The sequence below is a fragment of the Nesoenas mayeri genome (genome assembly GCF_963082525.1).
Source record: "Nesoenas mayeri genome assembly, chromosome: 2".
Taxonomy (NCBI): Eukaryota; Metazoa; Chordata; class Aves; order Columbiformes; family Columbidae; genus Nesoenas; species Nesoenas mayeri.
This window is the reverse complement of record NC_137543.1, coordinates 148,490,885-148,505,196: the sequence shown is the minus strand read 5'-3', so window position 1 is coordinate 148,505,196 and position 14,312 is coordinate 148,490,885. Positions and strand designations below refer to the sequence as shown.

The 14,312-nt window shown below is 37.8% G+C and overlaps 1 protein-coding gene across 5 annotated transcripts in view; it reads left to right on the top strand.

Annotated features, from left to right (window-relative positions):
* The window catches only part of ARHGAP12 (Rho GTPase activating protein 12), a 76,893-nt gene that overhangs the window by 25,619 nt on the left and 36,962 nt on the right, over positions 1 to 14,312 (top strand). For all 5 annotated transcript variants that reach the window (XM_080340544.1, XM_080340543.1, XM_080340542.1 and 2 more), the window contains exon 3: positions 9,801 to 10,064. In XM_080340544.1, the coding sequence (XP_080196670.1) occupies positions 9,801 to 10,064 (264 nt within the window). The remainder of the gene's footprint in view (positions 1 to 9,800; positions 10,065 to 14,312) is intronic.

Sequence of the window (14,312 nt, the reverse complement as noted above, 5' to 3'; positions counted from 1 at the left end):
CATTAAACCTTCAAGGGACGTTCCCTGTTTTCCTGATTAGACTGTTGTGAGGTTTGATTCCTAGTACCTTGTTTCTCTCCATACATAAGTAACTTCAAAAAAAAATTTAGACAGCGCTGTGTTTTTTTTTTTCTTCCTCTCCCTGGCAGAAATGGACAACTCGTTACTTATTATTGTCTCTATAATTGATTCCATTTTAGGTATTTGAACACAGTTCCTTCTCCCAGCCACTTTTGGGGTTTAATAATGCAGCTGAACCTCCCTAAGAGTGAACAGGTTCTCAAAGAGAAGGTCCAGCTCTCCTGTCTCCTAAGTCAGACACCACGAAGGCACCTCTGACTGACCTCGCAGTGGCCTGCAAACACTTAAAGGGTCTAAATGTTTTTGTTTGTTTTTAAAGTCTTGATGGGGCTAATTTACTGCAGTTCTAGTTTCTTGTATCAGCTTGCTGCAGGGTCGCATCAGCATCCCAGGGATGGGAGATGGGACCACTCCTTTTGGTAACAGGTGGCCAGCAGAGCAGTTTAGCTATATCTTAAAACTGTATCAATAGTCTTTTATTTTCTGAAATAAATTTGTGGTTTTTCTTATTTTCTAAACGTTGAGTTGTTGGCTGAACCCTTTGAACCATGTGCTTTATTAATTTGGTGATGTGAACTGAATTAGCAAAAGCATTTGTTGAACTACTGGTATAAACAGAAGTGTCAGTGTGGCTTCTGCCTTCCTGCACAAAGGAAATACTTAGCTTGTGTGCGTGGGGAATTATGGTAACTTACTCACTTAAAATGGCAAATTCCTTTTCTCCTGGCTTCCCTTTCTGCTAAGATGATCAGTTTTTCCAAAAGGAAAGAGAGAATTTTTATTTTTTAATATAGTAGATATTCTGGTATGTTAAAATGGACAGCTGTTGAAAAAATTGCCTGAAATCAGAAATATGGAAATAATCAGGGCTTTGCATATACAGACTGAAGAACAATTATATCCTGAGGTCCATATTACTCTAGCCTAGGTCTGTTTTGTGTTGAAGTATGAATAAATTACTCGATCAACAGGTTTTGTCATAATTTCTGTAGACTTGGCTATATAATTTGATTTTTGGTTTGTGGAGGTGTAAAGCTAGCATGACAGTATGTGAAATGCAGTTCTTTGAATCGTATGTTTTGAAATTGTGTCGCTGGCCAGGATCCCTGGAACAGACTTTTCAGATGTTGCTCTCAGTTTATAAATTGGGTGGTACTGAAACTTTTTTCTCAGGTTTTCAATATAATGTTTATGGAAGTTAATGTGAATAGCTGCCCTAGCTGTTGTCTGAAGGGACTGCCTGTTTGTTCCCAAGTGGGACACTGTGGTGAAGGAAACTGCCCACTGGGGACCTGGGGCACATGAGTAGCCGCAGGACCTTGGGAGCAGTGGTTGCAAGTAATGAACGTGGGCAAAGCTCTGAGTGTCCTGTAATAAGGTATCCTCGTTAACACATTAGCAAGGCAAGCCAACAGAAATCATTCTAGTATCTTCATTTCTGTACTATACCATGGTCGCTTCCTAGGCCAGTTAGCTGTGTTAGTCACTGGGCTTGGCCACTTTAATTTATTTCCATAACATATTTCCAATATACCAGTAAGTGTACGATACATTAGTGTTCCTCATACTGTTTGAATACTGGTGATGTTCTGCCGCTGCATATGTTATTAAAAACTCTTAAATGTTGCAGATCATCATCTCAAGAAGATATTTTGAAATGATTCTAACATCTAACAGAGAAATACTGGCATAACAAATGTTTGCAGAATTTGCTGCCACAAGCAACACTTAGTGAAGCCAAGTTTCACACAAGTGAAATCTGCTTTTACAGCAGAGTAAAAGGACAACAGCTGTAAATTGTGTGGGAGTTCTGCATTTTCTTGTCAAGTGTTTGGAAAGAAATACCCTCTCTGACAGAACACAGATTTGATGACTGCTCTGGTTTAGAGCTGTCTTTTGCAAATAGTTTTTTTCTCTATTTAAAAAAAAAAAACAAAACTCAACAAACTTAATATTTGGGAAGTGAGAAATTAATATACATGTATATACTTTCAAATTATTAATGGCTCTGACTTTTTTCTTCTCCTTAAAATATAAAATACTAACATTTTTGTTCTACTGAGTCATGGGTTTTTGGTAACTTGCATGGCAGTAGTTAGATTTTATCCTGTTTGATCAAATAGTACTCAAGCTATCTTTTAGGCTTTTGAGCTTGCCCAGTAATACAACTTCAGTAACTTTTGAGTAACTTGGGAATCATATCAGAAGTGATGTTTACTTTCCCATCTGCACTTGCCATGAGTGCTCAGCTTTACGCTGGTTTGTGTAAGCACTGGACCCTCAAAAGTACACCTGAATGCTATGGGATCTGTATTTTGGAAAATGTAAACTGTAGAAAAAAACTGCTATTCAGTTTAAAGTGACTTAAACTAATGGAGACTTTTTATTGACCTTTAAGCTCTAATGAGGTCAAATAACACCATTCCAACCCTTCAACCATATTGGCAAATGAGATGTACAGCTCTAAATTAAATCAGTTAAAACCGTAAGCGGTTTGTTAAGTGAGGTCTCTCCAGTACCTCTGAAACTTCAAGACATGATTCTGCTGTAACCCTTCTGAAACAACTGAAGAACTTGTTGGGTTCTTCTGATGCTGCCCTTCTGAAAAGCAGTAGCTGTGGGCTTATTACAGGACATTTTTCCATTGGAGAAAGCAAGTTAGGTTTTTCTGGTGTTTTCTTTGTGTACTCTTTTAGTTTTTATAGAAAATAATCCTTGAGAGACATCGCAAATGATTCCCAACAGCTTTATTCATGGCAAATCTCCATTCAGACATGTACTGTGGGTTCTCCGGAGGTCAAGAATTGACAGCAGTTGAACTAAAATGCAAAATACATTTGGTGTTTCTGCTAGTATTGTTGAAACATCCTTATTACAGAACCAATTTGAAACCACTTCCATGAAGGCAGAAAAAATAAATGTGTTATTTTCTCCTGTGTGACACGTCCAGATTGTTCAAGATGCTCGCTAAATTCCTGAAATAGGTTACAGATACTCCGTTATGTCTATTGAAAGTGTTTTATATGGTGGACAGGGTAAAAAAGGAGTGCAGGTAATTTACTGGCTGACTTTTCAACATGACTTTTTCACTCTTTCCTTCTTGTAATAAGTTTGCTGTGTAAGCATGTTTGAAGTAAAGTGTTTCATATGGTATTTAAATTTCCTGCTATAGGAAAAGCAGCTTTGTCTATATCCTTGGACAAAAGCTTTTTTATGGAAGGGAGAAGCTAGATTGTGCAAGTGGCAAAGTACAACTAGGGTAAACACTGTCATCTTTGTGCGTGTTTTACAAAAGATCCCATTGTAAGATCTTATTTCCGTTTTTTAAAATATTTGACATGACTGTTGCAAATCTTTCCATCAATTATATACTTTCTTTTATTGCTATAAACTTCCTAAGTTCATATGTAACCATTTTGCTCACTGAGATGGTCGTGAGCACTATGGAAACGTGAACGGGAGGTGTGTCAAGTGTACAGCAAAAAAGGGTTTTCCATCAGTTTTCCTTGACGGGTCAGTTATGATGCAGACGTGGGGGTGTTGTCTCTGGCACCGGGGCCGTGGCCAGCGGCTCCCCCAGCAGCGGTCACCGCGTCCCTGCGCTCTGCGGCATCGCCTTACAGAAGCAGCCGCCTCTTGCCTTTCTGGGTGAAAGGTTTCTGCAGCACAATTTAATGAATCATTGTCTTAATGAGTATGAAAATAATTGAAGTACTCACCTATTTTTTTTCTTTAAATTGATAAGGCATTACAATATCGCCAGATAAAGATTTATATTGTCGGCAACTTTGGGAATGTGTGTGGGGGTTTATTTTGTGTGTTATGGGTGAGCTAAAGCAGAAGGCAACCTAAATTGCTCAAATAACACGAGCGCTTTCTGGCAGAACACAGTGTTCTATGTACTAAGACTCTTTGTTTCACAGTTTAGTTTCATAAACCAAAATATTAATAGTTGTATTTATATTAAGATGAATTGTATGTAAATATCTCCAGAAATAGAAGCAATAGCTCAGCCTGTAATTCAGAGTAGGTAAAATGAACTGTATGCAAATATGTGCAGAATTTGAAGAAAGTAATAGCTCAGCCTGTAATTCAGTGCAAGAAAGACACAAAATTAACCAAAAGATAGAATTAATGAAAGTAAATCAGATGCTTAATTTTACTCTTTTCAATCTGATGGAGTTATCAGCCATTTTAAAAAATTACTTTGAGTGTGTCTGCTTAATTTTTAAATGGGTCATTTTAAACCTATAACTGTTGAATGGCCTTTGCTAGGCAAATAAATTTGAATCATCAATATGGGATGATTTTTGATTCTGCATTGCTTTGCAATGTGATTTTGTTATCACTTTATAATGGCAAATCAACTAAATGTGAGAACTTCTGTGCGTTTAAATAATATTTATTATAGCTTGTCTGAAATTCATAGCCAACTATTAACAGGCTTATAATATTTACTGTCTTCTTTTTATGCGTTCCTTAGACTTACAGATTGAATTATCCAGTTAAGTATTAGACTGGAAAAGATTAGTGTACAAATAACTATTTGGTTTATCTTTTCAACCTGGCTTTTAAATTTGGTTTGTTATTTTCACCTCTGAGGTAACAGAGAACTTGCTGAAAAATCTCCTTCATGGATTTTGCGGTATTACAGTAAGTTTTAAATGTGCCTGAATATGTTAGAAAGGAAGTAGGATCCAGAACATGTTTGTAAAAACATGAGCCAAGAGCAGAAAGAGGAAGGAGGAGATGAGCTAATTATTCCAGTTGAAGCTGTCACTTTGTGAAAATGAAACTGTAGAGTTTTTGAGATTTCTTTTATATTATTCCTGTTGAATAAAGCTGCTATTGAAGTCCCAGGCCTTCTTAAAACGACAGCGGCGATTCCTTGGCGAGCAGCTGGGTTGTTGAGGGAACTGGGATGCTGCTTCGCTCCCTGTCTGGGGATGCTCTGGGATGTGCCTGTTGTCCTTTCTTCAGCTTGCTGCTGCAAAGAGCTGCTGTTCCCTCATTTTCCTTCAGTGCAATACCGTTCTTTCACATGAGTATAGACAATCTGTTGCTTATAACGTCATAAAGAGTATTAAGATGAAATTTGCCTTTTTTTTTTCTTAATTTTTAGCAGCTGGTTTCAGCAATCTGAATGATGCTACTGAAATGGAAGCTCTTAATTTCAAGTTTGTAACACTAAGAAAAGCTGCGAACAGAGGCACAACAACTAAAGTGATTAATTTGTAAAGGAGGGAAAATCATGTGTGGAAGGTCATGTTTTGCAGGCTGGTGTTGCAGTTGTTCTTTAAGCAGTTGTTTTCTTCTAGAAGTTTTTGTCTTGGATTTAAGTGCTATAAAGGAAAAAAGGTGATTGCCAGTTTAAAGGAAATTTTGTTTTCTGTCATTTAATTGCTGGCATCCTCGGTGCAGTTTGTTCTCATTGCATGAAAATAAATCATAAGCCTTTTTAGCTGGTGGATAAGGAAGAGATCTGTAGTCTTTTTTTTTTCTCCTGGAACTGCAGTCTTACACTATTGGAGTGCACTGAAGCTTTTTTTTTTTAAAATCTTGCTTTAATTTTGAATGCTTAAACAAATATGTATAATGTATATTATAACATTAAAATTTAAGGTATCCTCTAAGAAGCTTATATGCATTTTGATAATGAAAAGTACCTTGTGAAGTATAGTAAGTTTGCTTTTCATTGCACGGAGTTCAAGTGTTCAGAGGCCTGGTTGTTGCCTTTGACTGTTCATTCATGAATGATTAACAGATTGTTTTATTTAAAGGCACGTACCTGCTCCCTACTGTGTCAGTGTAAAAACTGTGTTCTGAAAAAGCTGTGTGTATAGTCTGAACAATGTTTTGTGTTGATCCTGGAAACTTTGTCCTGTCTGCATGAAACTCTCTTCCTTATCAATTTGCAAGGATTTACTGCTAGCAGACTTTTCTGTGAAACTGAATTATGTCATATTTGTAAAGTATTAAAATACAGAGCATTACTGAGCTCAGGGAGAGGTCATTATACTCACAAGGCTGTCATAGTGCTTAATGAGCTGTACAACTTGCATTCAAGTTGTAGGATCTTAAGTATTTCTGATTTTTGATTTTTCTTTCTATCTCAAGTGTCCTTCACTCTTCTTAGCTGGAGAAAGCAACATGAACAAGTCTGAAATATGTATCAAATAGCAGATGAATGTTGAAATGTTTTGAGTTGAAGGCATTTTGTGTGTGCGTGCATGGGCATGTTGAAGGCCATGTTCCTGTGATTCTGATAGTGCGAGGACAAGGAGTCTCTTTTCGTAGATTAAATTCTGTATTTGAGTATTTGAAGCTTGTTAGTGCAAAAATGAAACTCAGGGAGTAAAATGCTGGTTGGAAGTCCTCATGTGTGTACAGAGATGTTTAGTGTTTAGCATACATTTAAGTTTTCCTTAACTGTCTATGTCTGGTTTTGGAAAAACAGCCACGGAAGTGCTCAGAAACTATTTTGATCTAGGTAATGCTTTATCTATTCCAATTTATACGTTGGTGATGAGTAATGGATTTGGTAAATGAAAGGAATATAGTTAAATTAATCTGCTTTTTGGCTTGAAACTATTGAAGTTTTTTGCAGAACACAGTCTTGATCTCAAACAGTCACGTTAAAAGCAATGGTGTGGGGTCTGGGGCCTGCCTGTCTGCAGGACTCTCCTTCCCATGTTGCAAGGGGCAGGGTTGACCTGCCAACGCTACTGTAGAAAGTACACTCAATTTCAGGTAATTTTGAGCTTTCTAAAAGCTGCTTTTCTCATAAATTAGAAATTCTTCACAAAATTCACCTTGATAAGGTTGGGTGCTGTTGAACTGAGCATTACTGTAGACGCAACATACCTCATTGCGTGCCTTGAGGTATGAGGAAGTAATATTATATGCTACGTAGTTATTTAAAATAGTTCTTGATAAGAAAGTTGTATCCCTTAAAGACGTGTGTATGAGCTAAGCTGTGTGTTGTAGTTAGATTGATGGATTTGCATTTTTTTATGGTTCACTGAAAGCAGTAACTTAAAGAACCTTTCAAAAAATCTTGCAGTTCTCCCTGAGAAAAAACTTCGAGAAGTGAGAGCAAAAGGGTGTGAGAGTAGCTGAGGGCTTGGTTGGCAGGGACAGTTCACTGTCTCCTTTGTTGTTCAGGTCACAAGTTCTGGCTTCCTCTTGAAAACCAGAAATCAGTATTTTGAGTTTGGAAGTACTAAGCATTCAGAAGATAAACTCCCCATTGCACTTTTATTTCATGTTGCTGTTTTAAACTCAGCTAGTATGCTGCCCGAGTTACGTGGCAGTATGTTTGCTCTGAGCTTCCAGCATTGGCTTAGCACAGTTTGTGTCCTGCAGTTTCATCTGGAGTTGTCCTGGTTGTAATACTGGAACCTTTGAAAATATTGGTGTGAAACCTCTGAGCTATATTCTTTGGTGTTGCTTGAGAAAATGTTTTAAAAACCTTTACCAAGCACACTGTGTCATAGGCTTTATATTTGGAAAATATACACAGAACTGTTATTTTAATAATGACATTTCACTGCCTTAAAGCAAGTGGCAAATGCAGGCCAGCCAGCAAAGCCACCTGTCTGGTGTGGAAGAGCAGCTTTAGGAGGACGTGCATGTTGTGCGCGCCACCGGCCTCAGCAGCCAGGGCCCTCATGGTGCTGCTCTTGCCACATCCTTGAAAGAGGGGAAGAACCTGAAGGTTTGTGTGTTCCCCTGGTGCAGGTGTATGCTGTTGCTTCAAATGACAAGCCTGGTGGTTTGATGGCAGGATGATTTACGTGGGAAACGTCGTTCTGTGGGCCAGTTGGGAAATGAATGCAGAAACCGAGCTCTTGAATGAGGAGACCGCAGAGAGGCTTTGAGCAGCACCTGAAGCTGATCAGGTTTGCGCTTCCAGCATCCTGGGGGATTGTTCATCCCTTGAAGACATTGGGGTGATGGTTGGTTCATAGCAGCATTCTTTAGGCAGTTAGTGTTCTCAAGACCAAATTTACCAAAGGGAGATGTTGTACCCCCCTCAAAAAAACTAAAGAAGGCAGGAGGGAAGACTTGGATACTAGAAAAATAGTCTTTTACTGTTCATCAAGTTTTGTAACAGATTTTTTTTTCTTTTGCATTAGGAAGAGGATACTAATTGGTTTTTGGCTCTGTGATTTTGCCAGTCCTGCAGTTCCTCCACCCACCCCCCCTTGTGGTTTACCTTAAACATGCCCTACTTGCTATATCTAGTGGGCTGTGTTTTCTCTTTTAAAGGCATACAAAACAAGTCTGTGCCTGTTTTAATCTTGTGAAGTTCCTCTCTAGCTGTTTCCCCTTTTGGTTGTGGATATTGCCCATATTTGGGTCTCACTGTGGTGCAATCAGTTTACATCTGATTGTGTGGTACGATATGTTGTCTTGCCTGAGCAAACCCTGGTAATTTATTATTAGATGTGGGCTAGATTAGCAGCTTATGACTTTAATGTTTGAAAGTACATTATAAAAGATCTTTTATGTAATGCAATATATTATTTTTTTCCTGTGAACGATGCTACAAGAGACAGAAGGACTTGCCTCCAGCAAAGCTGCTGAATTAAAACCAAGCAGATGGAAGGGATGGTATAAATTATATAGTTTCTTCCTTTAGAGTGCCTAAATGTGCCCTAAAATACAGTGATGGCAGTGCATTACCAGGAAACTATTCAATTTGGTTTAATAAGAAGCTGCTTTCACAATCTCATAATCATAGCTCTCATGAAAACATGTGCTTTTATATTCTGCATGGTGTATTTTATATACTTAGGTTATAATTTAAAAATTGAACACCTAGGAGTGTATTTATCTCCTAAACACTTTAGTGGGTTCTGTGAAAGTACTCATGGTTTCAGTGAGTGCCATGGACTTTTAACTGTGCTTTCTGATGGCCTTCATGTTAGCAAACAATTTATTAATGAGAAATCATCATTAGTGTTTTGGGGGTTTTTTGTATTCATTGTTCTACTTGTGTGCATGTCTCTGAATTAAATTAGGTGGATAAGAATATCCACTTAATTTCTGTAAGAAGAGAGTGGTAATCAGAACATTCAGTGATATTGCCTAAAATATTTTTAGGTAAGCATCTCTATGGAATGGCATACAGGTAAACCATCCAGGTGTTTTCCAGAGTATCTCAGTCATAATGTTGCGCTCGTCTTTCCACCTGAACTGTCTGTTTAGATCTTGCTGAGAAGGTAAAAGTGCCGCTTCACGTTCACTATCACTGTATTTGTGGTGAGGGGGATAGGTTGGGGAACCATCCTTGCCTAGCAAGTGGCATCTCCGAAATGCCGGGTTTTGTCTTGAACAAGATCCCATTACTTAGAGTTCCTGAGCAATAGTTGAACTGTAAAGCTGAAGTTTATCAAGAAGGCAAACATAAAAATATTTTGATGATGATTCCAGTGTATTTCAAATCCACTGTCCACATAGTTATTGGCTGACATCTAGAGAAATGCTGACATTTTTTTTCAGTATTAAATAAATACAGCTTGTGATATTTATGTTCTAATTAACAAACTAATATTTTCACGCCCCATTGTCTTGCGGCTGTCCTTTGTGCTTTTCTACTTAACAATAAAAAAGGGAGTTTGTTGGTTTGTTTTACTACTGTAATATATTCTGATTTGTAAGGGAGCATTCTAAAATTCATCTGCTCTTTAACGATACATTTCTTCTCTCAATAGCCAACTACTCCACCAAGCCAAGGGAGGCCCGATTCACCCGTTTATGCTAATTTACAAGAACTGAAAATATCTCAGTCTGCACTTCCACCACTACCTACAAGTGCTCCGGTCCAAATAAATGGGGAATGGGAAACCCATAAAGATACGACAGGACGCTGTTATTACTACAACAGAGGATCACAGGAGCGAACCTGGAAACCTCCACGGTGGGCCCGAGATGCCAGCGTTAATAAGGGGGATACCCAGAGCCATGCAGATCATGAGGTAGTTCCTTCTGAGGTCAGAAGCAATGAGATTGTCATGTGTATGATGCTGTTTTGCTGCAGAATTCGGTATCTCTGAGTTTCCAAGTGTCAAGGAGTGTCTTCATTTGTCTTTTTTTGTCATGTGTCTTGGTATGAAGTAGTAAACAGTTCAGCTCTTCAATTGCTTGTGTGTAGAAGAATGTGTACATAGACTGTGTGCAGGCCTTACAATCCCTTAGCAGGTATTGTAGCTTTTCTTTTAAAGGTAAACTGAGATATTTTGAAACTAATACGACTACAAATGACAACAGAATAAGGCAGCCACCGTAACTTCTCTGACATGCAGTGCGTTCTCCTTCCCAGTGTATTGGGCACATCTTCTGGGGAGGAGGGGGAGAGGAGTGCACGTGTGACAGTGCTTCTACAAGCAGGATTTATGGGGATGCATTGAAAAAAGGCAAGGGGAATTATGTATTTTTATGAATATCAGTTAAATACACAGTAAAGCAAAAGTGGGCAATATACAGGTGTTTGCTACTGCTTGGTTAATACTGTGGCAGTAAATTTAGATATGTGGGTTTTTATAGAGGAAAATATTTTCGTAGAGAGGAATCAAGATGGTTCTAGAGTTTAAGGTGCATATAGAGAAATCCAGTGTTCTGGAGTAAAAACCAGACTTAATGGAGTTCCACAGCACTTTCCACCTGTGTCAAAAATACTGACATAATTAAAGCTTCTATCAAATTAAAACTTATTGGTTTTTACTTTTGTAATTAGATTTATACATACTATTAACAATTCTCTATATTGTATGGCGATTTAAAAATGCTGGGTTTTTTAAAGGGTCGTATGTGACTCTTCAAACTAAAATTTTATTTAATTCATAAATTCTTAAAGAGGTGGAATAATCATAGTGAATATAAAAAAACAAGTTTACCTGGATAACTTGTTGCAGCATTTTAACCATTTGCATAGGAGATTTGAATGTACATGCTTGTCAATGATTTCTGCCTTGGATAGCTGGAGAACAAAGTAGGAGAAAGGGCAGTTAAAGGAGCAATATTTTGTAATCAAATTGTGTTAACTTTGAGAAAATCCTTTCCTTCATTCTGTGAATGATATCCTAGAGAACAGAAGATGAGAACATTAAAATTACCATGATAGAAGTGCTGCCTAAGCCAGCTGTCTAGGTCCAAGGGCAGCAAATGTTGATGGGGGGTGGAAAACCACCCCAGCTTCTGGCAATTGGCTGTAGGAGTTTTTGACTAGGGTACATTCAGGCCATAAGCATGTTCTTTAGATATATCAATTATTTTTTTGTTGTTTTTTCATTATGCAGACCTTTTGCTTTTGCAAAATGTTTTGGCAAAGCTATGCTGCACACCTTGCTTAAGAGAGTTGAAGCTTACCATGAAGTTATTTATGTTAAAAGATCATTTCTGCTAACATGTGAGGTGCAGATAGATTCTGTGCAAGCAGTCACTAGGGAGAGCCAAACAGTGCTGTGTGTTTATTTGAACTGCAGTGATTCAGATAAAGCAAAGGAATAGTCGGGAGATGGATATTACTATTTAAATATGCTTAAAATAGTGCTCTTGTTTTCAAACAGTACTTAGGCTAATCAGTTTCCTGATAGAAAGAAAAAGCAAACATTAATAAAGAAATCTTCTACATATTTCACTTTTATATGTCCTTTTCAAATACATATGGTTTGGGTGGATTTCCTTCTGAGCCTATTACAATGCTTAGTTTTAAAATTTAATTGTGGACCGCTCACAATTTTGATTGCTGGAAGCTCTGTCGTGGAAGCTTACCTCTGGGACAGTTAGTGCCAGAAACAGGAGAGAAAGGAAAAAGGGTCCTTTCATTGCCTTTGGCAGTGGCCTTCACAGCAGCTGTGTCAGCCACAAGCATTTAAACAGCCAGATTTTCTTGCCACAGGCCAGTGGCAGCAACAGGTAAACTGGTGAAAAGTTTGTGGCTGCCACTTTGATATCTCTGCTTATGGCCTATTAATTTCTCACTGGGTCTTCTTTTGTTGGAGAAGACTCTGTTTTTCATCAGGTTAAGATGATTGCTTTTTTGAGTAGTGATTCTCCTTGTAGGTAGTAAGTGTAACTGGTTTTCTGCTGTCATCGTTCTTTTTGTGGAAGGACTTCCAATAATTCTTTCTCCCTCCCCATATGCAAATGATCCCTCTGACTCGTACTGATACCTCGGTACCATGACTTCACCACATGGTTGCATGTTCAGAAAGCTTGATTTCATTTATTTATTTATTTTCATTACCTAGACCTTATTTCAGCTCAGTTCTTCTGTTTATTTGTGATGCTTGAGGTATCACAGATTGGTCTTCGGACAGTCATATCTGTTTTCAGTCTTTGTAAGACCAGTGAATCATGCATGTTTTAATTAATTTTTAACTAGCCACAAGTTTATATCTCCAGTAGCACAGGTTCCTTTAGTAACTTGTGTCTTCTCTAACTGGCTGGTCAATGTTGAGGCTAGAGAGATGCATGGTGCAAGGTCCTGTCAATCCACTTTCCAGCAGTTGTGTTGATTTTGAAGCTTTTTTTCCCTTTTCTGTTCTGCATTTGAGTATACTTCACACTCCACTGCTCATGTTCACCTTTTTGCTTATGAGTATTTAAACCAAATTACTTAGGCTTGGATTTCAACCTTTAAGCTACCATAAAATATAGGAAATCCCCAATTTTGTTTGATTATGAGCAAATATGTCTTAATAATTAGTAAAACCAGATTTAATTTATTATAACGTAGTTAAGTTGGCCTTTACACACTAGTCTGAGTCATGCTCATTCCTTTCAGATTTAGTAATAGAAGAACATGTACAGGAAGATTAAATACTAGTTGTAGCTTAGAGGTTTGTCCTCAGAGGAGCTTGTGTCGTATTAGGTAGCAAAACGTCAAGGTGACGTAAAAATGAGAACTGTGAATGATCATATATTCTAATACATGTTTAATATATTAGGATTTGAAATAGCTTCTAGTTGGTCTTAGAACTTTGTGATTAGGAAATTGAATTTTATTGGATAATTAAGAAAGGGCAAAATTTTACCCAATTTGTCAAAAAAAGTTGGTAACAGCTATGGCACAGAGAGAACACTTGTAGGTTTGGTAGTTATTTGGATGGGGTGGGGGGAAGCAGGGAAGTCCTATCAACAGGACATCTAGGGAAAGTGTGTAAGATTTTTGGATTACAGATAAATTCATTGGAGGTAGTGACTTGTTAATGTATTTCAGGAAGGAGTGCTTAACAGTAACTGGGAGAAATTTGTCCTTAAAGTGATTTAATCAGGGCGGACTGTTAGAGGAATGAGGTGTCATCATATCAGAGAAAGGCAAACCTCTAATACCTAGATAGGAGACCTTAATGGGAAGTAGAGACTAACAAATTAGCCAGCAAGCTGTAGAAAAGCAACAGGATTTCATTTAAATTGAAAACTACATTTAAAATGTATGGCCAAGATGCAATTTCATTCCCTGTATTTTTGTTTCAAAATGAACAAAAACTGATAAAGGGATGCTGCATTCTTTAATTAGTCAGTATTCTTTCTTGTTATTTCGATTTTTAGAAGTAGTAATAACTTTCTTAACTGCATGGTGATGAACTGGTGTCTGCCCTCAAGAATTTTCCATGTAAATGGAAAGAAGCCAAGGAAGATAGAAGTGATGATGTGGGGGACCATTTCTGTAAATCCCTTTAGTGTCACAGCAAAGTTCTTAAAAGGTATAAGGTTGGTTAGCTTTCTGTTTAAGATGACTTTATTTAAACGTGACATAGTGTAATTGAGGATGTGACTCCGAGAGGAAGCATGGAGGATATGTAAAAAGCACATACACAGTTAATACTGAAAAAGTGTTGAAAGTTAGATGGAAAGGTGCTGACTGTGGTTTGGCCAGTGTTCTCTAACCCCAGCTGGTGCAGCTTCAGCAGTTGTTCCTGCTGGCAGAGGGACAGGGAGGGCCTTGGCTTGGGAAAGCTTGGACCATCTCAGGAATTTGGTTTAAGTTCAGGTCTGCAAAGCCTAAATTCCCCCATTGTATTGCATGTAAGATTAGTTAAGCCTTGAAAGCATCAAAACTTCCATTGTATGGGTGTCTTACTGTGTTCTTACTGAACAACAGTGGTCTTTCTAAGATAATTTTATTTTTTAAATCTTCCGTTTAATTTTACATGTGTACGGTGCTTCCTCAGTTTCAGGAATTGCTTGTAAGAGGCAAATACAAATACATTGTGTTATTT